Here is a 24,658-nt window from a genome sequence, read left to right on the forward strand (position 1 = left end):
CTGATAAAATAGCATGTTCCAAATACCCTTTGAAATAACAACAACAAAAAAAATTACCAAAAATAAACAAATATCAAAACTGGAATGAAAAGCAAAATTGCCTCAAATCATGAAGGGCAAAATAAACTGGGCCTAAGACTGGAGTCAATTTGAGGCCTTATCTGTCTGAACTGATACGTGTCTAACATAGCTTACCAACTTGCTTTTTCTTCATCTAAAAATGAGTCATGAAACAAATATACTTTTGATTTACAAAGAAAAAAAATTCAAGAAACTATTTTACATCTTTTCAATATATGAATAATTTACCAACTATTTTACACATTTAATATAATTTTAAAAATTTTAAAGTAGTTATCCTAAAACAAGACCTTGAAATGTTATCAGTGTTGCTGAAAGAATACAGCAGTGAATGCAAGTGAAGAAGTTAAATAAAAGATAACTGCCAACATCTAACAGTTTGGAGTATATAAGTAGCAAAAGCAAGTTATATAAGTAAAAGTCCTTGTCTTCTCCTAAGTGGCTAGGTAAGGGAGAAATGCCATTGTCATTATGTTGTTGTTGACATAGTTTTAAATGTTTCTATACTCTTGAAAACTTGCCCACACTACACAGGAAAAATCTCAGTTTAACAGTGCAAAAATTTTATTTCTTTGCTTTCCCTCCCCATTACTTTACAAGATTTTACTTAATCCACAGTATTTTTTAATCATCTGTTATCAGTCATGTAAAATGTGAGAAAAAAAGTCACTAATCAAATTAAAATCTCAGTCCCCCGACTTCCCCATTGCTACAGCAAATTTAGGATAAATCTACAGCATTCACTTACTTTAGCTGGCTCTGATACTGAGGCATACTTTTTTATTTGAGAATCAACACCTAAAGACTTAGCCAATTGTATAGCATTTGAATCGTCACTGATAAGTGTCCCAAGAGCCACAAGAAGTCTAAAAGTGGCTTCTAGGTCTTGTACAACTTCCAAGATTGTGCTAATTACTGACAAACATTGAGCTTTTCCTTCAATATTATGGTCTTTATGAAAACAAACAGAATAGTTCAGGGTCAATGTAGCCAGAGCAATATGAATGTTCTTATTGCTTCCTGATTTCAGTTCTATTGCATGGGACATCAGTGATTCCCTCTGGGACATCATGAGTTTTTGTCCTGCCTGGCCAGCAAAACAATTGCAAAAAGTTCTTAGAGCAAGCAGCTGGTTTGCCGGCTTTCCTTTAGGGTTCAGAAGATTGATGAGATGACTGCTGAACTGAGCTCCTTCCTTTTCATTGCAGAAGTTCTCATTCACACTGGGATGCTTAATTGACAACCGAAGAATGTCAAGTGCAGGAAAGACAATATCTATTAAGAAGAAACATTCATTAATGTTTATGAAAATTCAGAAAATTCCTTTTGACTTTCAATCAATTTTCATGAGTTTTATTTTCCCACTACAAAATTAACATGACTAATGTAGAAAATGTAAAAAAGTCATGTACTTGCTTTATAAAAATGCACATATTACTGAAACTTGTGATTAATTTTTCATATTTACATAGACTAGGTTTACTGCTATAAGGTCACATATGAGCCAGGCTCGGTGGCTCAGCCTGTAATCCCGTGCCTTTGGGAGGCTGAGGTGAGTGGATTGCCTGAGCCCGCGGGTTTGATACCCATCTGGGCAGTGAGACCTCATCTCTACAATAAATCAAAAAATCAGCCGGGAGTGGTAGTGCATGCCTGTAATTCCGGCTACTTGGAAGGCTGAGGCGGAAGGATCGCCAGAGCCCAGCAGGTCGAGGCTGCGGTGGCCGGGAGCGGCCACTGCACTCCAGTCTGGGCGACAGAGTGAGACTCCAACTCAAAAAAAAAATCTTAAAACGAGACCAAAGAGTTAAACGGAGAAAGCTCTTTAGGGAAGAATTCCAGTTAACAAATGCTGATATGATGCTTATAGGATGGTGGGAGATTGAATGATTGACTGATAGAAGCTCTATAATTGAGGGCTTGAGTAGCTACCATCTGAATGTATGTACTAGCCAATCTTTGCATCACTAAAATGAGAAAATCCAACATTATATGCCCCATAATATAAAGATAGTATGCATCATCATTAAAAACAAACAAACAAAAAACCACTGAACCAGAATCTAATTATGTCGCCAGCAGGAAAAACAGAGATAGAAAAAAACGTTAAGTGATCAGTCAAATCCACAGTATGGGAAATACTGCAGTAAAAAGTGACTTTTTCTCCAATAAATCAATGGCATGAGAAAATAATGGAGTGGGAACACTTTGAGAAGGAAAAGACTTAACTGACATAATTGGAAAAAAAAAATACCTATGGCAAGCCTAGGGTTAACAGCTCACAAAGAGTATCTTGGATGGGTTATAGGGGATCCACATATGCTCTAAAACAGTATACAAACTGATAAATGTAGGGATCATTATGTTTACCTTCAAATTCTCATAAGGCATGTGACCAAAACAAGATTATTAATTACAGCGCTGTAGTGAGTCATTTTTGTGAAGTTTTTCACAATGAATTAGAACTACCCAGTTTAACTTTCATTTAATCTAAAAATGCCACTTATATTGATAGAAATGAAGATACACTTTCTGCTTCCTGTTTACCTTTTGAAAAGTGTTTATTTACCTTCAGGCCAGTTAATAGCTTTCCACAAAATCTGAAGTTGCTGGACAGTGAGATTTTCTGAAGAACTATTACATATTAGAGATAGTATCTTTTCAAGAAGTATCAAGTCATCCTCAGTTAACTTCTTCTCTTCATTTGCAGTTCCATTAAGTTCCTTCAATTTACCTAGAACCCAAAACCAAATCTTCAAACTTTCCTAGCTTTAATTAGTCAGATAATACATATATACCAAGATTTTAAATAAAAATACTCTATTATACATCATAGTTAAGACATTTATCAGCAATTAAAAACCACAAAATAAGGATAAGGCTTGTGAGGTTTTTTTTGGGTTTTTTTTTTGAGTTAGAGTCTTACTCTTTTGCCCAGGCTGGAGTGCAGTGGCATGATCATGGCTTACCACAGCCTCGACCTCCCAAGTAGCTGGGACTACAGGTGCATGCCACCACACACAGCTCATTTTTTGAATTTTTTTTTTTGTTGTTGTTATTGAGATGAGGTCTCACTGTATTGCCCAGGCTAGTCTCAAATTCCTGGGTTCTAGCAATCCTCCCACCTTGGCCTCCCAAAGTGCTGGGATTACAGGCATGAGTCACCGTACCTGGCCTGCTTGTCAACATATATATATATAGAGAGAGAGAGAGAGAGTTACAGTCTCACTCTTTTACCCAGGCTGAAGTGTAGTGGCACACTCGTGGCCGCCTCAGTGTCGACCTGCTGGGCTCAGGTGATCCTTCTGCCTCAGCCTTCCAAGTAGCTGGAACTACAGGTGCGTGCTACCATGTGGGGCTAATTTTTTGATCTATAGTAGAGATGAGGTCTCGCCAAGTTGTCCAGGCTGTTCTCGAGCCTGTGGGCTCAGGCAATCCCCTCACCTCAGCCTCTTGAAGTGCTAGGATTACAGGCTTGAGTCACTGCACCTGGGCTGTCAGTAGTTTTAAACAGCATGATGTAGTAAAAGAAAGGTTACTGTGGCCATTTTTATTTTACTTATTATTTTCTAAGACCTTTGGAAACTCTACTTTGAATAAAGTTTCATTTATTTATTTATTTTTGGGAGGTCTTGCTCTGTCTCCCAGACTGGTGTGCAGTGGTGAGATCATAGCTCTCAGTAGCCTGGGCTCAAGCAATCCTCTGGCCTTAGTCTCCCAAGTAGCTAGAACTACACGTGTGCACCACCACATCTGTCTCATTTACTTTTTATTTTCTGTAGAGATAGTGTTTTGCTATGGTGTGCAGGTTGGTCTCAAACTCCTGGCCTCCTGTAATCCTTCTGCCTTGACTTCCCACAGTGCTGGGATTACAGGTATGAGCTACGACACCTAGCCCTGAATAAAGTTTTAAAGTATGATCATATTTGCAACCATTCAGAATGGCTTTTAAAACAATGTTCACATTGCTTTCCCCATGTTTCTTCAAAAATCTTTATCTCAAGAATAAAAAAGCCCAAATTCTAACCACAAAGGTTTAAGAAGATAAAGTGACCAAATTACAATTTTTAGCTCAATTATTAATGGAAACTTGGACTCACTTCACTATTCTTAGGCTTTAAAAATTTTAACACTAAACTATTCAAAACAAAGTTTGATAAAAAATGCAAAAATCAACATCCCTCTTAGATTTGTACAAGAGTTAAAAAATGCTAAAGGTGTGCAAATGCTTCTTTATGGTCCAAAATAAAGCAATTTTAAAAACACCCATGAGTTATCAATTTTTATAATACTGGTCTTGCCTTATATTCAGGCACATATTTTATAATATCTCAATTAATTCTCATCATAACCTTGTGGCAAGCAAAGCTAGTAGTCTTCTTAGTCCAAAATGACTCGTTAGTCCAGTAGTCATTTTGTTCTAAGGAACACAAATTAACAGCAAAAGCAATCAAAGTCAATAGAGCAGTTTTATTCTAACGGCAATTTAACCCTTTGTACTCAGATGTCCCCTCTGAGGGGGCATAAAGAGACTGCTGGTGATTATATAGGATAAACTTATGCCAGCACAAATTTTCAAAAATGTATGTTTCCTTGAAATTTTCCATTCAAATTGCTCAAAAAAGCAAATCAAGAGATGGAATATATACTGAGACATACATTTAAAAAACCAGCTGGCATTACATAGAAAGAGAATGTGTAAAGTGCTTTCACATTGGTGCACAGACTGAACAAAAATTACATATTATTAATGTGGGAGAAAGAAAATAAGATCGCACTGTCTGCTCAAATAGGAAAACATCAGGTGGAAGATGTCAAACAAATTATTATACACAACATGTATCAACCTGCAATGCATGTCAGTGACTGTTTCACACGTTACCATATACTAGGAACATATAAGATATAAAATTTTGATTTTTATGTTATAATTAAGTTGCTCAATGTCCAAAATTCCATTTGAAGCCAAATATCATAACAACAAAAAAATTGGTTCCAATGCTATACTAATTAATATGAAGTAATTCATTTTTCACTATTTCATAAAAAAGTGCAATCAAGTTGCTGGTAGTGATCTACAAGATGTCTCCCAGGGCTAAAATGGCCTTTTATTATTTCTAAGAGCCACTAAGTTTTTAAAGATAAAATTTTTGTTTTTCAAATGTTTTGCTCATTCATTTTCATTAATTTTTTTATCTGAAAACATTGAGTTTGAGAGTAGAATTATTTTCCCCCCTTTAGTTTTTTTTCTCATAAATGTCATATAAGCATTACCTTATATTTGTATAAGGCTTCTCACAAAGTATTATGGATCCATTACCAGCTTGTACATGTGTAGCTGACACAGTTGTTTAATACCACAAAATAAATCTCTAAGTACCCAGTTCCTGATATATGTTAAGAAAAGGAACAGCCCTGAGAATATCTCAAACAATCTGTGAGTATGTAAAAAAATTAATTAAAGAACTTACCTAATATTTGTGTAGGGTTTGCTTGGTCAAAAGTGACAGCCTCTTTTTTAGGGAAATAAATATTCACTGTCTTAGGTGCAGATGACTGGTAGGCACTATTCCCTATTTAAAGAATAGACGATGAAAATCATAAGGAGTGATTTAACTGTATGACTTTGTTTTCACAATTATTAAGATATGTAACCATACAGTATATGCAATAAAATAAACAGCAACCTCCAGGGGAAAAAAAGAAATCATTCACAAGATTTTGAAAACAATTCAATTATGTACAACATTCCATTCCCATCCTCTGTAAGTCATACTGATCTCTTGCTTCTCAAGTCTTTTATTCCTTATTCCAAATGCTGTAGTAGGCACTGTCATTTTCTTTAATCTTTTTCTATACTTTTATAAATCCCCAAGTTGTAAATTCCTAGGGGGCAAGGATCCTTGCTTTTTATACTTTTTTCTATCTTAAGACTTTATTACAATAACCAAAAGTCAACATCTGATGATGAAAAAGCAACTGGCACAAGATAAAAATCCAGCAATATTAAATACAGTGACTTCAATTAAATATAATTTTTATCTTACATTTCATATCTTAACTGAAACCCATTTTGCTTTAATCTACAAGTAAGGAACTGAAGTATTTGGCAAAAATATGAATAAAAGATTTATTTTAACATTCTGAGTATCTTAGGGATAGAAAGGGGTGAAGGTAGATAAAGATAAAGTAAGAAAGGAAGTGTGTGTACAAAATTAATTCTAACTGCTTATAAAGCAAAAAAATATCTATTGATATAAAAAATGAGCTACACAGACATTGCCTGAACTCTCTTGGTCATTACAATCTAGTTGTGTTAAGGAGAATGCAAATATTAATCAAATATCATCCAAATAATTAAGTACAATGAAAAGTTCTCTAAGGAAAAGTACAAGATGCAATAAAAGCTTATGGTAGAAAGGTTGATTTACCAGAGGATGTATGTAGGTGTTCAGAATAGTTTTACTGAGTTAATTTAATAAATACTGTTTTATAAAATTAAATTTTAAAAAGGGGAACAACCAATAATTTGTGGTCTAAATAGCAAGGCAAAGAGCATAAGTACTATAAAAAAGAACAGTGAGTTCAAACCTCCAGAGGCAGAAAACAGCATAGCATGCTCAAGAAACTGACACACGAGGCCAGTATGGCTGGACAGAAGAAAAGCAGAGAGGAATTTGATGCAAGGCAAGAGAAAATATTCAGTGGGAAGTCATGGGAGCTTTTAAATCAAGGAAAGTACATAAACAGAGTACACTGGAAAAAGATCACTGGCTGCAATATGGACCATGGTAAGACCAATTTGGAGGTTATTTCATTAGTCTAGGTGTGAGATGACAATAGCTTAGATTAAGGTTTAAACACAAAACTAGTAAAAAACAACTTTTGGAAGATGGGAGAGGGTACTGTTAACTTTACTCTCTTTTGTTACAAAAGGTACAACTAACAATTACTAAGCATTTATTTGGTGAAAGTAATTTACATAAATTTTGTAATTTTAGGCTCTTCATTCTAGGAGGTAGACATTACCTCACTTTGCAAATAAGAAAAACAAAGGCATAGATACATCAAATAACGTTTTCAAGGTCAAACAGATAAAAAGTAGTGGAACTGAGATTTGAATCTAAGTATTCTCACTCGAGTCCATAATCTTAACTATAAGCAGTAAGTTATACTTCAATATTGCCAACCAATGCTACTTTTGCAACTAAAAAATAGCTTACAAAATCATATGCCAAGTGCTGGGTGTGGTAGCGCACACACGTAATTCCAATTGCGGGGAGGCTGAGGTGAGAGAGTCACATAAACCCAGGAGTTTGAGACAAGCCTGGGCAACTTAGCAAGACTCCATTTAATAAATAAATAAATAAAAGCGCATGGCAAGTTAGTTATTAAGTAGTTTGGTGGGTTTATGGGTGTTAATTTTATGATGCTCAATAACATATATGTTACTCAAATTCTGTTGCATACATCACATAGAACATAAAATAATTAAGTAGGAAAAAATTATGCCAAGAGTTCTGTCAAACTTGAAAGAGGCAAACTACAAATTTAGCTCTGTGTTTTACTGGCAGCCAATACAGAGGACAACACGCCATCATATAGTCAATGAACAAGTGAGATATGTCAGATAGTAGATTAGATACTAAGGATTAAAAAAAATTAGTTGTTCAGAAGAAGGCCAACTGTTCCAGGCCTAAATCAGAGAAACATTCTCTTTTGAGTCATATTAAAGAGAACAAAGTAAGCTGGGCGCTCACACCTGTAATAGCAGCACTTTGGGAAGCAGAGAAGAGAGAACTGCCTGAGTCCAGGGGTTTGAGACCACCCTGGGCAATTTGGTGAGACCTTGTCTCTACAATAAATCAAAAAAATTAGCCGTGCGTGGTGACAAGTGCCTGTGGTGCCAGTTTCTTGGGAGGCTAAGGTGGAAGGATTGCCTGAGCCCGGTTGGTCAAGGCTGCGGTAGCCATGAGAAAGCTACTGCACTCCAGGCTGGGCAACGGAGTAAGACTCAGAAAAAAAAGAGAGAGAGAGAACAATGTACAATCCTGATAATAATGTTCTCAACACATGATGCAAGCATGGAGGAGGAAAGATTGGAACAAACACAGATTTTGTATGGGAAAACCAGACTGACTACAGTAGTTTTCTACCCTGAATGTACATTAGAATCACATTGAAAGATTATAAAACTATCCTTGCCAAGGCCCCCACTCAGAGCAGAATAGACCAAGTGAGCATTTCTGGGGATGAGGCTGAAGTGCTTCTTTAAAGCTCCCTAGATGATTCTAATGTGTATAAATGAGACAATTCTGAGAAAACTCTAAAAGCTAGCCAAGAACTTTGGTCCTGATTCACTATATAAAAAGTTCTTAAGCAAGAAAATTACACAAATTTTCCTTAATCTTTTCATTAAATAAAAGTTTCGATGAATTTTAACAATATAAAAAAAGAAAAGAAAAAAAGAAAAAGGAACAAAAAGTTATGTACCTGTAAATGGATCAACTCCAGCCACGGTCGTTCCCATACTTGCAGAACTTGGTACATAACGACCAGCACCTACAATGCAACAATAACTCCTAGTAAGTAAGTGTAACTGCAAACTATGAAGTTCAAACTGCTCCTTCTTTACATAGAATAACTTATTTTCATTATTAGGCACATTTCAGAATGGCACCATTATACAAATAATAATTGTGCTGTACATTTAATGCAGAAAAATAGTGAGAACAGTCCTGGGCATGTAGTGAGAGCCCAATAAATGTTAGCTAAAAAAGTAATTCAAAGGTACAAAGCAAATGTTAGATGCCTTATACATTATAATTACAGAAGTTTAGTAAATTATAAAAACGTAAGTGAATTGGAGAGAAATAAATGTTTCCAGAATAAAATGTGAACACAATTCTAGTGAAATAAAGAGGCAGAACTGGATAGCACATGAGACAATCTGAAAAGTCTTATGTAAGAATTAGAGACATTATGACAACAGCACAGTCACGTTTAAGATAATACTTGTGGCTATCTTACTGAAAATGGAAAGAAGGAAACATGAAAGAGAATCAGCAGAATTCAGAGTCCTGGATCAGTCTTTGTAGGAAGAAGAAAGATGAGTTACTCTTCTAACCTCTCTGAGTTTATAATCTAGGAACTGGTATAATCAGTGCAAAACAAACAGAAAAGACAAGCAAAACTAAAAAACAAAACAAAACAAAAAAGTAAATAAGATTGAATACAATAATAAAGAACAGGGAATAAATGGATTTGTTGAGTTTTAACTATATGCCAGTTAAGCATCTTCTATACATATACTCATTAAAGCATTAATTAGATGCCATTATAATTCACAGTATTTTAGAAGAGGAAGGTTGAATAACTTGTCCAAGGCAGTAAGCTATTAAAAGACAAAATGCAGTCCTACACTTTTCTAAATGTGGTTCTCTGACCACCTGAACGAAAGTCACCTGTTTAACATGCGGATTCCCAGAGTCTACCCACAAACTAGTAGTATTCCAGATTGGCTCCACTTTAGAAATACACAGGAAACTTTTAAAAATATTTAAGAGCAAGCCACAACCAAGACTATTTAATCAGAATCCTTGGGTGATGGCTCAGGGCATGAGTATTTTTAACCTCTTCACTAACATAGTGAATCATAATATTTGAGGGTAGAACCTTGATATAAGTAATTTTAAAACATTTTCCAGATCATTCTAATGGATATTAGAAGTTTGAGAACACATAAATTAATAAGGAAAAGAAAAGAGAATTAAGGTTGACCTTAAGTTGTAGTCAAATGGGGAAATCTTCTGGCCCCAGTGCTACAAATGAAGTTGGGGAATGGTATCAACCACTATACAACCTAACATATATTCATGGCTTAAATATATTCCATGCATTTTGCTAAACGTTTTATATTATGCCATTTTATTATTATGTCCTGATATTTTTATAAAAGTATAGTTCAATTATGTCAATGACACCACAATTCTCTTGGACACTGAATATGCTATTTGCACCTACATAACCACTTGCACCTTCTGCATTATAAACATTGTATAAGAGTGAGACATGCTCTGGTTATGATGACCTCAGGAGTTTTCTTGATTTTGTTGGTATTGGCTGAAGCTTGGTATGTTTCTGCTGCTCCAGAAAAAAGCTGTCAGTAAGATTCGGGTTTTCTTGATGTAAGTTTCAGGGCATCACTGTTCCTGAACTGCTGGTAAACAGAAAGTCATTGTCTTATCCACTCTTCAGATTCTTACTACCATTTGAAATCTCATTATGTCATTAAAGACTTCTTTCACAGCCATTGTACCATCACAGCATTTAGCTGATAGTTGATTATTTTAGTACACTTGTTACCAATGCACAGGGTGAAACCATTTGCATCTGGGCCACCAATTCATTCACAGGACAAATGAAGCTCACTGAGAGAAATTCACAACTTCATGACACTGACCTAAGGTTGTATGTTTGTCCTTCTATGGCTTAGAGAAGATTGTAGGTTGTCTTTTTATAGCTCACAGTGGACACCTAAAGGCTATGAATCTCTTCCCAAACTGGGTATACTGTCCAGAAACTCTGGTTGAAATCCAACAACAGCATCATAAAAGATATCAAAAGCCATTCTGGAAAAAGAGACTTCTTCAGCTGCATTAAAGTCCAACTCTGGCAGTTTTTTTTCCCAGTAGTGCTGATGCTGAGGCATGCATACCTTGGTAAATAAATTCACTCTGAAGAAACACACAAGCACTTTGAGGGCTTCAAGAATACCATTAATAACTTAGATTAAGAAGACTACTGCTGAGTAGCTGGGTAGAATGTCGCCTTCCATGCTAAGTCAAAATATGACTGGGCAGACCTCTTGATTGCATTGCTCCATCCAGTATCAGGGACTCACATGGCTCCTTCTGCTCGTGATTGGTAGCATCTCGCCAATGACAGCACTCATGCTGTATCTTGGTTGGTGAGTTCCCTTATTATCTAATTTCACAGATAAAAAAAATAGGCTCAGACAGGTTAAATAACTTGCCAACTTCTCATAGCAAGTACGTGGTAGAGCCAGATTTTGAATCAAGGGTTGTCTGACTCTAAAACCTATGTTCTTAACAATTCTGCTCTCTTGGCAGGAAGGACTACTGGAGAAAATGATGAATTCTAATAATATGCTACTTAAAAAGTAATGAGAAAATCTACAAAATTACTCCAGGAAAAAGCAAAAATCAGAAGTTAAAGAAACGGAGACCCATCAAAATTGAAAAATAGATAAGGGAATTATCAGTTACTGGATGACATCTCCAAAGTGTAAAGCTATTTAATATAAAAGGCTGTATGTTTAGTAAGGAAAGATATATTAATAAAACTGCATCCCACCTGTAAACGGATCTGCTGAAGGCAGTGTGTTAGAAGATCCTGAAGAGCCCGGAACATACCGACCACCACCTGTGCATACAAAACAAAACAAAAAAAACTGAAGTATACCAAAGTTTTAAATTTCATAAACAGCACAATGCTTACATTAGAAGAACCTACGCTTAAAGAAAAACAGAAAAACAAGCTGTTAAATGACAGAATGGCAGAAATTATAGTTGGAAGTCTTATAACTGGTAAGAAGCTAAAATTTTAATGATTCTCCAAGTTTTGTTTTCTTAACCTTAATGCTTTATTATATCTTAGCTCCAGCACTTAGATATTTTTTAAAAAACTGAATTCAAATATCAAGAGAATTGCAGGTGATATCTAACCTAAATATATATACATACTATCAATTTCTGTCCCTGTTCCTATACAAATTCGCTATAATTCCTGCTGTTGTTATTCTCATCAAAACCATAGGCATTAAAGGTTCATCTTTTAGAGCTCTGGATTCATTAATTCATGTGTCAAACAACATACTCAGTGCTGGGCATCCAGCAGGAAACAAAATTGCTAGTATCTAGTGAAGCTTACAACCAACAGGAGAAGAGAATTATAAAGGGGATGAGTGCTACCAAGGAAAGATACTTCCATGTATGAGAAGGACCCCCCAAAAACTGGAATTATCTTTTAGAGAAAAGGCCCCTTGTAGGTAAGTGTTCTAGAAATCCATTGGAACCAGTGTACCAGCTAGTGTTGTTGTGAGAGGCTGCATTCAGCGTCAGTGAAATTTTTTTTTTTTTGAAGATTCTTTCAACACATTTGCCCATTTCATGATGGGTGATCTGCCCACACCATGCTGAGTGCACAGCGGTTTTTGACCAAAAATGGCATGACCCTCTCCATGGCCCGCCTTCCCTATTCACCCAATCTGGCCCCTAGTAACTTTCTATTGTTTCCCTAGATGAAAGAAGTCTTCAAAGGGAAACATTTTGCTAATGTGTAAGAGGCAAAACAAGCAAACAAACAAAATGGCAGAAGCACTAAAAGGCATCAAAACTGATAAGTTCAAAAACTGTTTTGAGCAGTGGAAAAAGCATCAAATGGAGAAAACTTCAAAGGAGACTGAAGTTTAAACATGTAAGAATAAATATACTTTTTTATAAATAAATTCTGATTTTTGGGGGCCTCCCTTGTTATATATGTACAAACATGTGGTGTGTGCGCATATATGTTTTGTTAGTTCCCCTAGGGTAATCGTCAGGTTGTCCATACACAAAAAATGGAAGGATCCTTATAAAGTTAAGAGTCTTGGTAGAGCAAAACAAGTCAAGTAGTTTTTAAATTTATAGACGAAGCCAGCTGCTTTAATTTCTTTCCTTCATCCCATACACAAAAGAGCTTGTACAATACTGCAATATGTGCTTATTCTCTTGCACTGTAGTCTGAAATATTCAGCTACACTGGGAGTGAAGGTAAGGGGAAGAGGATATCCAGGTAGTAAGCACTTAATTTTTTCTTTCTTTGTTAAGTGCAAGTATTTGGATGGTTATATCATCTATAATTCAGTGGTAAATTACTTTGAAAATTCTATGTAGGACAACATGCAGGTAAGATTAGCTTTATCATGTGAACAGGCAATGAAATTTTGAACAAGAAAGAGAGAAGATATTTGAGAACACAGAGCACCTGTGTGTGAAGAAAAGGCAGAACAATATCAGGATTTTTTTTCTTTGTTTGAGATAGGGTCCAATTATCTCCGTTGCCTGAGCTAGAATGCAGTGGCACAATCTCAGCTCACTATGGCCTAGACCTCCTGGACTCAACCTTCTGTCTCAGCTTCCCAAATAAGTAGGACTACAGGGACTCACCACCATGCCTGAACAATTAAAAAAATTTTTTCTTTTTTGTTTTTAGAAACAAGGTCTCACTAAGTTGCCCAGGCTGGTCTCTCCCGCCTCAGTTTCCCAAAGTGCTGATCTTGCTATGTTGCCTAAACTGGTCTGGAACTCCTGGGTTCAAGCAATTCTCCCACCTCAGCCTCCCAAAGTGCTGGGATTACAGGCGTAAGCCACCATGCTTGGCCTATATATGGATTTGAAATAGGAAGAGAATATGAGGTTTTTGTAGAACAAGGAAGAGCACTAGAACATACAAAAATGGGAGCCAGAAATGGCAAGAGGAAAACATTAACAGTAAAGTGCCTATTTCAAAAATTTTACTTAGAGTTGGCCTTGTACCTAAGAGGGCGTATTTTATTTCTTCCTGTTCTTCAGTTTCTAGGATCTAGAACTCAAACTGATATACTAAGATTATAACCTATTTTCCAGGAGCCAGAATTCAGACTAATATTGCTAGGATTAAAATTTACAGACGGGCATGAACACCTAATCTCAGTTATAACATTTTAGATACTATATACTATGTTATAAACAACTAACTTAAGATGAACACGTACAACACAAACCACATATAAACTATAAGTACCACAGTTTGGTTCTAGATCTGAAGCACAACTAACCAATTTGGTCTAAGGTCAAAAAAGAATTTCTATTTACTAAATTTCACCAAAATATGTATTTTTAAAAGAAAAACCATATAAAGGAAATTACAAGTTTCTTTTTATTTCAAATTATTGAAGTTCCTTAACTTTATTTTTTTGAGTCAGAGTCTCACTTTGCTGCCCAAGCTGGAGTGCAGTGGCATGCTCACGGCCACTGCAGCCTTGACCTGCTGGACTCAGGTGATCCTTCCACCTCAGTCTCCCAAGCAGGGGAACTACAGTGTGTACCTACCATATCTAGCTAATTTTTTTATTTACTCTAGAGGCAAGGTCTCATCAGTTGTCCAGGCTTGTCTCGAACACCAGGGCTCAGGCACTCCTCTCCTCTCCACCTTCCAAAGTGCTTCGATTTTAGGCATGAGCCACCATGCCCAGTTTCTTAACTTTACGGCATTGTTATATTTTTTGAAAGAGAACAATTTATAATTATACTATAAATACAGAATTACTACATAATTTGAGACTTAAAAATAAGAATGTGAAATAAAAGCCTGCTATAGATGCTGGTTTTTATTTAAACTGCTAATTAAAATGGGTGCTTAAACACATAAAAAAAAAAAAACAATCTTGATAGAAGCACACAAGGTTAATGCAAATAACTAACTTACCTGTAAATGGATCTGAAAAACTGGGGTTCCCAAGTCCCAACATTTGACCTTTTGTGTTATCAATAATAAATTTAGCCACTTGATCCAGAAACATGGGATTCAAATCATTCTTCTGCAAGAAGTTGTATGCAGCTAACCAGGGATCATCACTGGTATTATATGGCAATTTATACGATGGTCCACCTTCATTGACATCAATTGAGAAAACATAATCAAATTCCTATAAAAGGAATATAAAAAGGAGATAACTATTAATCTATCGGTTCACATATATTAATGACATGTGAAAATACTGATTTTCTGTGTTCTTTATTCTAATCATGATAGTACTTAAACTTTGCTCAAAGTACAACACTAAAATCTTTCTCTTCAGCAGATAAAGATTAATAGCTCCCATTTGAATTTCTTTGGGGGGTAGAGGTGGGGATAAAGGATGGATTACAACTACCTATTAATTCTACGGCTAAAGGAGGGTTTTCAACTGGTTGATCTTAAGTAGCTGTTTTCATATCCTACTCACCAAAACATGCTGGCATTATAAACACTATCCTGCAGGGTCCCTCATGTCTTGACAAGTTAAATATAGTCAGGCATTATGTATTAGGTAAAAGGTGGCATAGAAGCTCCTAAAAATAGCTGAGAATAACTTCTGTATATGAACTACTAAAAGACAGATAAATGCTAGTTTATGTATCAAACACAGTTCCCTCTACATAAAAAGATATTTTTTAAAAGTCTATTTCAAGACAGGGAAAAAAGATCATTTCCCACAGTAATACATTTTTAAATGTCAAAACACCAAAGAAAATTTAATCACACAGGGTAAAGGAAACATTTAATTTGCCTAATGATTTAAGATAATGGGTATGAAAAAGAAGTTGACATACTTTCCCTTCATATAAAACTTTTCCAGATGTTTGCTGATTAGCACCAGATGAGCCAACAACATCACCAATCTTTATCCACCTTCCTTCACTAATACTCCACTGATAGGCTTCAACTTTCTCTCCATCTCTAATTAGGCGAGTCTGTCCTTCTCTAGAACCTTTTAAGAAGCAAAGGTAGAATGGTAGAGTAAAATTCAAACATTTAGACAGAAAATTCTTAACATTAAAATTTATACATAAAAGAGACATATACTAAATATATAAGTATTATATAAATTATAAGTAGACATATACTAAATAGCTCTCCATTCTTCCAGTGGCTCAGACCAAAAAGTAGAAAAGTCTGATACCTCTTTCTCTCAGCCCCACAGCCAATCCTTCAGCAACTTCTATTACCTCATTCCTTAAAATACATCTAAAACATAGTTCAATCCCAACATCTCCACCATTGTCTCTTGGTGCAAGCTACCATCATGTCTCAGTTGGATTGACTCAGTGGTCTCATACCACTGTTCTGAGGCCCCACGGTAGTCAACCCAGCAAAGACAGGAATTCTTTCAATAATTTAAGTAGGTCCTGAAACCCTTCTGCCTGAAATCCTCCAATGACTACTCATCTCACTCTTATAAAAGCCTACATCCTTGGAGTGGTGCAAAAGGCCACATATAAAGTGCCCGCCCCCTCTGTACTACATGACCTGACCTTCTACTATTCCTTCTGTGCCCTAACCTCTCAAATTTGCATTGGCTGTTTACTTTGCCTATGACACGATCCACACAGTTGTTAGCAATATTTGCTCCTTTACTTCCTTAAAGTCTTTATATGAATGTCACCCTTCTCAGTAAGGGCTTCAGTGGCAGACAGGTTGCTAGTTGTCCTCCAAGGATTCATGATTCTTTTGCACTGGGTAGAGCTGTAGCTGTTTAGTCAGAGACTACATTATAAAGCCTTCTTGCATCTTGCAATCCCATGATGTCACATTACTAAGTAATGGTCAATGGAATCTGAGTGGGTGTGATAAACGCCAGTTCTAGCTGAGTACATCATCCTCTAATCTCCCCTCTTACCCTATCTCAATCTGTTGCAATTTGCTGTTTTGGTTGAAGTACGTTAAAACAATTCAGCCTCATACAGATATGTAGCTGAAAGAGACGATTAGTCAAATTGCCTTTTCAGAAAATGCAGATATTCTACAAGAACTAGTTTTTTAAAGGTAACAATGTAGAATCTGAAGCCACATCAATGAATTTTTCATCTCTATTACACTAAAATCTATTGATCTTACACTTTGAGTGAATCTTTTACTCACATATGAGTTTGTAACATTAGATACGGGTTGGTCATTTGGAAAATATTGGTTCACTGACTTATGTAGATCTTCTGCATATTTATACATTTTATTATTCAATATAAAAATGGCACTTATTAATATTACCACTGGCATCATTAGAATTGGGAAGATATAAAAGCTTCTGGTGGCAATATAAGGGTTAGGTATACAATATGCTTCATTTAGGCCCCCTTGTTGATAACAGGTGTCTCCCTCTCCCCAGACAGATGTTTACTACCATTAGTCCCACCCCCTTCCCCTCCCCCCATAGTTTCCCCTACCACTGTCAGTCACTTTCTTACGGTAGTGCATTGGATGATCAAGGTCCACTATATGAGTGAGAACATGTGATACTCAGATCTTTGTTTCTGTGAGAGATCACTCAGTATTATAGACTCTAGTTCCATCCAATTTTCTAAAATTTTAATTTTCACTTGAAAGCTTTAATTTTATCTTTGGCAACAAATACTGTCAGTATTTTTCTTACAGTAACATGCTCACTTTGTTCATTTTTTAAAAATGTCTGCCAAATAACTAAGTCTGAATAACTGCAGTTAGTCATTCTTTCAAATAAAAACAGCCTTCCATGAAAAAAGAGACAGCTCAGCCTGCAACTCAAATGACCGCCCAAGTGCTTTTCTTTGAGATACCCATAGTATATTTTGGTGTACTTTATGTATACTCTACATTTTGTCATTCAGAATATTTAAAAAGATGTGTAGTAAATGGTCAAAGTGCAATAAAATTTGCAATTATTAATGCCTCATCAAGGACATTACTAAGGACAATTAGCCTTTAAAAAAACTAAACTACAACTGCATGCCAATGAAAAACACAATAACTAGTGCCACTGTCTTGATCTGTGTACTAAGGAGTTAGCAGTTTTACCCACCATTGCTTCTGCACATTAAGTGCAATGTTAATATACTGTAAAAAGAGCAAGTAAATTCTAGTATTATAAAATTAGTTTTGACCTCATGGACAACCTGAAAGGATCTCAGAATCCTCAGAGGTCCATGTACTCAGCTTTGAGAAGCATTGGTATAATGGGTCAGGGATATCCAATACATGATTTCATTTGAGATGACTACTGTCCTCTGATTTCAAATTCAAATAATCCCCAACTCATTAAGCAGACATTGCTTTATTTAAACTCCTTTTAATGTTTAGTCTGTATAACTTCTTTTAGGGAATTCAATCAACCAAAAGTATTAAGTGAGTGACTTCTGAGTACCTACTGTATGTATGAGATAGGTGTCGGGGAGTTCTTTTATTAAACATTCCTATTTATGGGAAGCTTAGCTCTACTGTGAGACAGAGGCAAGAATGTGGTTTCTCATAGTGATTATATGTAACAGTAAAAATTCATTAAAAAATCAGTACACGGCAATGAAAATAACACTGAAACACTAACAAAACAACATTTTTTCTTATCACTCTTAATTATTCCAAAAGGCAAATAAGGTGGCATTTTTTTTAACTACTAGATAAACTAAAATATTTACCAGGTTCATTCAGATGTTCCCTCCCAGGAAGCTGCTCAGCATTAATGTCTCCTAAATCACCAGTTTTGGAATCAATGGTTGCCTGAGAGAGCTCTTTTTCAAAAGCCTTGATTTCCTCAGCACTTGCTGTTCGAGCTTCTGATTCTGTAAACACTCTAATAATACCATCACTATAAGAAAAAAACCCCTGATTTTAAAAGTCATTGCCCTAGAGTATTGACATTATCACACTTGAACAATCTACAACAAAAATAATCTGTACCTGTGAATATGGAAAACATTATCATGCATTTATTGCTGAGTATAGCACTATGCTGACTGCAGCACATATTACTATGTCAACTATTTAAGAGAGAAGTTACTGATAAAAACAGAGTAATATATGTAGTACAATTTTCAATTCAAGTTAAATATTTACCAACATAAAAATCTAGAAATATAGTATATACTTTTAAAGTCAATATCATATAGGTATTATGGTACAGAGAAGGGTGGTAGACCGATTTGCTTTACAGAGTTCTCAAAGACCCAACATACAGCTTAAAAATAGCAAAGGTCAAAAGAGAAATATGGTCTTCCTTTATTATGCCAGTAACTAGCAACATAACTTCAATCGAGGGAAAAAAATGGCCTTGTGTTTGGACTTGATGTCCTCAACCTCTTTTCTCAGAAAAATTACTTCATTTCCATGATTTCTCAGTTCTAAATTTTGAGATAGGAGAGGGCAAGTCAGACACTTCCAACTTTATTAATTCTACTGTATGAAACCTACCCAATTCTACTGTTTCTTACTTAACTTTCCACCAACATCAATTTCACCCTTTCACTTGGTTTATTTTTCTCTAACTGCAAATATGCTTAGGGGAAAAAAACTTAAGCCAATATATCAACCTCTGCCCCAGCACTTCTACCTTTTTTTTTTTTTTTTAATTCAGGGTCTCACTCTGTCACTCAGGCTGGAATGCAGTGGCATACTCACAGCTCACTGCACTCTCAACCTTCTGGACAAGCAAGCCTTCTGCCTCAACCTCCTAAGTAGCTGGGACAACAAGCGCATGCCACTATGCCTGGCTAATTTTTTGATTTTTGATACATGAGGTCTCCCTGTGTTGCCTAGGCTGGTCTTGAGCCCCTGGACTCAAGCAATCCTCCTGCCTAAGCATTCCAACATGCTGGGATTAGAGGTGTGAGCCACTGTGTCTGGCCAAACACTTCTACTTTATTAGATCCTCTATCCTTTATAGCTGTCACCATCCTTTTTCTTCTGGCCTTCATTGCTAGAATAGTCTATAACCCTTTCCTTCATCCACCTCCTCAAACAATCTTTTATCTCTTCTTACATGCCTTTTTCTGTCAAAATGTGATACCAAATGGTCACTAAGAACATCTTTCAAACCAAATCCAAATGCTTTTCTAACTTTCCATTCCTGGACAGTTTCTGACACTGACAATCTCTTTCCCAAATCTCTCCTTTTCCATCTTTCTGAATTTTGACATCTGGATTCTTTTGTTCTGTTGAACTTACTAGCTTCTTTTTTCTACTCACAGTATACCACAATATTCAGTTCTTAATTTTCTGCTCCTCTTTTATATTTCTTTCTTTAGAGAAAGGTATCCTATAATTTGCTTTTGGCAATTTTGTGGACATCATTACCTTAGTCTCAGTTCTTACACTAGGCTCTGGTCTAACTGCCCATGCTCCACTGGCAGGACTGTGGCCTACCTTAGACCCTACTTAGACCCCAGGAAATTCAAAGCCACAGTCATTACTTCTTTTTTTTTTTTTTTGAGAAAGCAGGATTTATTGAGAGAACAGAAAAGCTCCGACAGTGGGAGGGGACACAAGTCATTACTTCTGTAAACCAATTATCCCACTTTCACAGTTTTATTAATGGAAATTTCAGTTACCAAACGTTTGAAGCTCTATCCTTTTCTTTTACCCCTTTCTGATTTTTCCTCTGAATTTCTCATTAATTTATCTTCTATCCATTAGCACTGTGAGCCCAATGTTCTGTAATTTCATACTCCTATGATTACGGTTGCTTTCTAACTTACTTTCCTATCAATTGTCACCACTAGTTAAATCCAACCTACATATTTAATAATTCACAAGTTCTGGTTTAATAATTTCTAGCTCAACAACTGCAACTCCCAACCCCAAGCAAAAAATCTAAAAATGCCTGGCATTAAGGGCTCCCCAAAGTTAAGCCCCACTGTACCTAATATCTGCTCTTCCCTAGGATTTATTTTCCGCCTTTTTCCTTCATTTCCTGTTGTGCACATCACATTCATTCCTACGAAGGAAACTTAAATGGTTAGCTATGACAGAAATTCTAATGCCTTTTCTTACTCATCATCTTTCAAATCCACTTCAAATTTCTTCTCCTCGAGAAAGCTTTCCGACATCAATCTCTACCTTCTCTAATTTTTGTGTTCAATGTCTCTATAGTACAAATTGCAGTACAATAATAGGATAATATATCATGTGTCACCAGTGTAAAAGTTGTTACACCTACTGTTTTGCTTAGTAATAGGAATGTGCATACAGTCTCCACAAGTCACCTGAAATTCCTTATGGTTTATCTCTGTATACTCTAGTGCCTACCAACAGCCCAGACACAAAATATTTAATGACTGACTAGGATATAAATACCTTGCACCAACCACAATGTCACCATTATCTAGCACACAGCAGCACCATATAGACTGAGCTGGAAGTCGGATTGTTTGAGCACATTCTCCATGTTTCCAAATTCTCAGAGATCTATCCTCTGCTGTTGTCACAAAATCTAAAATTAATGAACACAGGAAAAATTAACTTGAATAAAATTAAGTACATTTATACATACCATCTTTCTAGTTAGACACACTGACCTTTAAAAACTTAAAAGTGGTTTAAAATTTGTTTTTATAGTACAACCTCTGTGGAAAAACAATGTGGTGATTCCTAAAAAAATCGACCTTCCATACAACCCAGCAATTCCCATTCTGGGTTGAGTGAGAACATGTAGTACTCAACTGCTCCATGTTTTTGCTATTGGGAATAATGCTGTAGTAGACAGAGTGATTTCAGTTCCTCCATGTATATTCCCAGAATGGGAATTGCTGGGTTGTATGGAAGGTCGATTTTTTTAGGAATCGCCACATTGTATATTCCCAGAATGGGAATTGCTGGATTGTATGGTAGGTCGATTTTTTTAGGAATCACCACACAGTTGGTTCCATATTTTTGCTATTGGGAATAATGCTGTAATAGATAGCAGTCTAGATTTAAAAAGTGTAGTACGTATACACTTTTTAAAGCAGCCTAGTGTAATATTTCATCATGTATATGTACTACACTTTTTAAATCTAGGCTCTAGGCTGCTTTAAAAAGTGTAGTACATATATACAATGGAATATTACACAGTCATAAAGAAGGACAAAATTATAAATTGTGCAGCAACCTGGATGGACTTAGAATCTATAATACTCAGTGATCTATCACAGAAACAAAGAACTGAGTACTACATGTTGTCACTCATAAGTGGACCCTGAACAATTACCATAATACTATAAGAAAGGGATTGGTAGTAGTGGGAAATTGCCGGGGGAAGAGGGGGCACACTTCATCAATAAGGGTTCCTGATCTCAAACCAGGTGAAGTGGGGACCAAAGTGAGGCCCAAACTTTACCTGTACAATGACCATTTGTATACCTAACCCTGAATTGTACCCCACATCTTTACAATAAAAATTTTTTTAAAAACCAATTTTTAAAAATTTTCCAAATTTTCTCCATTAGGAAAAAGACACTTTTAAATTAAAGTTACTAAATTATTCAAATCATAAATCATAAATTGATTAAGTAATCAGCCCTCGTCACCCATCTCAAGAATGGAATGGGATATTGCTCAGTACAAAATTTTAAATACATTGCATAAGATCAACTTACCTTTACAATTTGGAAAAACAGATATGCTATAAATATAATTTGTATGTCCATAATATACTTCAAGACATTCGCCAGTGATCTGCCACCTTCTAATACTAGCATCATTTGCACAGGAAAGAAATTCTGTTTCACTCAAAATTGCCAAACCTCTTACACAGTCTTCATGCCCTGCAATAAAAAAAAAAAAAGGAAAAGAATATAAATCAATAACACAGATTAATTGGTTAATGGCACTATACATTTTACGAACATTATAAAATATATCACTAAGTAGTTAAAACTGATTTTCAAGCTAAAGAAATCTCTTTTACACTATTATTATTTTTATTTTTTGAGTCAGGATCTCACTCTGCTGCCCAAGCTGGAGTGCAGTGGCACAACCACAACTCACCAGAGCCTCTAACTCCTGGGCTCACGATCTATCTGCTTTAGCCTTCTGGGTAGCTGGAACTACAGGTATGTGCCACCAATCCAAGCTAATTTTTAAAAAAATTTTTTTATCAAGGTGAGGTCTTGCGATGTTGCCCAGGCCAAAATTTTATTTTTTATTACTAGTCTGGGGAAGTGATTTTATATTCATCCTATTTTCTCCAAATTATTTCCTAAAACCCTCCAAAAACAGTACCTTAACCCCCATAATTCTTTATTTTCACCTGAGAATTCATTTTCAACTTTCTTCCCCAATAACAAGAGTACTTAATAAAATACATAATATTCAAATATACCAGAAAAATATAACCGACAGCTATTTATTAGTCTACACTTGGCTGTTCTATGAAAAGCTTCACTACATTTTAAGAAAAATATATTAAACATTAATTCTGTGTGAAAAAATTATATTCACTCAAATTAAGTGACTTAAATACTCTGATGTTTTTCAAATACCATTTTCAAGCACCTAACCTTTTGAGAAAAAAAACCACAGGAGCAAGTAGGAAGCAGTATTATAAAAGTTGTCAACCTGGATCTTACCTGAAAAAGTCCTCTCACATCTTCCAGCCTTCCACAGTTTAATAGTCTTGTCTGCTGATCCAGTCAGCATTAAGCCCTGTTCAGGTAAGATCTTTACTGCCCATACTGCGGCTGTATGACCCTGTGAGTAAAATGGATACCAATTTTAAATTGTCACAGAATCATCAAATTTAATTATTCTCTACAATATTCACACAGAATCACTGTACCTGCAAGGTCATCATGCATTTGTCATTCAGCCAAACTTTCGCAGTGGTATCCCATGAGCCACTAAGTAATGTCCCAAATTTTCCAGATGAAAGACTACAAACTAAGTAGAAAAATTTGTTAACATTTTCATATAGAAAAATGCTCCACCTTGCAAGTTACCAAAACAATACTATGTTATGTTACGCTACATTATGTTGTTATTTTAGGAGTTGGAGTCTCACTTTGTCACCCAGGTGGGAGTGTAGTGGCATGCTCACAGCTACCACAGCCTCGACCTGCTGGGCTCAGGTGATCCTTCTGCCTCAGCCTTCCAAGGAGCTGGAACTACAGGCATGTGCCATCACACCTGGCTAAGTTTTTTGATTTATTGTAGAGGTGGGGTCTCCCCAGGTTACCTAGGCTGGTCTCAAACCCTTCAGCTCAGGAAATCCTCTTGCCTCTGCCTCCCAAAATGCTGGGATTACAGGCGTGAGCCACCGCACCCAGCTAACAGTGCAATTTTAAAAACACTTTGTGAAGCGATAGTATCTCAGCCAATTAAGGTTTAACTCAGTGGAGATTCAAAAGAGTACTGTGGTTGAGAGCAGACGTTGGTGCCAGATTGCCTGGGTGAAAGGCCTAGCTTTGCCACTTACAAGTTGTGTGACCACAAAAATATTGCTCAACTTCAGATTCCTCTTCTGTAAAATAAGAGAGTAGGACTAAGAGGGCTGCACAATCCCTTTTGGTTCCAAGAAACTATAATAGGGAGATAATGCAAATTATTTTGAAATGTTGTTTATATAGATATTTAGGGTTGCTTTCATTAAAATGAAAAACTGGAGCCAAGTTCAATGTTCAGCAGTAATGAAATGTTTAATTAAATGTCTTATTTTCTTGGCATAAAATTACTCAGGCTAAAAATTATAAATATGAAAAATTATCTTAGAAAAAAGAATATCCCAGAGGGGCAAAGCAGAGCACAAAAAACAATGGATCAAGAATCCCCTTCCCCAAACCAGAGGAAAGTGATCACAAAAGTATCTCTACTCTTGGGAGTAAGGGATCCTGGAAACAGCTATTCATTAACATTTCAGAATAGCTAAAGATTAGAAACTAGCCGGGCTCGGTGGCTCAGCCTATAATCTCGCGCTTGGGAGGCTGAGGTGAGTGGACTGCCTGAGCCCAGGGGTTCGAGACCCGCCTGGGCAACTTGGCGAGACCTCATCTCT

At 36.1% G+C, this 24,658-nt stretch overlaps 1 protein-coding gene across 1 annotated transcript in view; it reads right to left on the reverse strand.

Moving 5' to 3' along the window:
• Positions 1–627: 627 nt before the first annotated feature.
• Positions 628–24,658, reverse strand: part of PLAA (phospholipase A2 activating protein) — a 29,592-nt gene continuing 5,561 nt past the window's right edge. The window contains exons 2-13 of the mRNA XM_008055225.2: positions 23,447–23,547; positions 23,238–23,358; positions 22,266–22,433; positions 20,986–21,121; positions 18,333–18,502; positions 15,498–15,655; positions 14,611–14,830; positions 11,458–11,526; positions 8,575–8,643; positions 5,553–5,654; positions 2,651–2,815; positions 628–1,356 (exon numbers count right to left, since the gene is read on the reverse strand). Of these exons, the coding sequence (XP_008053416.1) occupies positions 791–1,356; positions 2,651–2,815; positions 5,553–5,654; positions 8,575–8,643; positions 11,458–11,526; positions 14,611–14,830; positions 15,498–15,655; positions 18,333–18,502; positions 20,986–21,121; positions 22,266–22,433; positions 23,238–23,358; positions 23,447–23,547 (2,045 nt within the window). The 3' untranslated portion in view covers positions 628–790. The remainder of the gene's footprint in view (positions 1,357–2,650; positions 2,816–5,552; positions 5,655–8,574; positions 8,644–11,457; positions 11,527–14,610; positions 14,831–15,497; positions 15,656–18,332; positions 18,503–20,985; positions 21,122–22,265; positions 22,434–23,237; positions 23,359–23,446; positions 23,548–24,658) is intronic.

This window comes from Carlito syrichta, unplaced genomic scaffold (genome assembly GCF_000164805.1).
Source record: "Carlito syrichta isolate Samal-C Ts95f unplaced genomic scaffold, Tarsius_syrichta-2.0.1 Scaffold301784, whole genome shotgun sequence".
In the NCBI taxonomy this organism is placed as follows: Eukaryota; Metazoa; Chordata; class Mammalia; order Primates; family Tarsiidae; genus Carlito; species Carlito syrichta.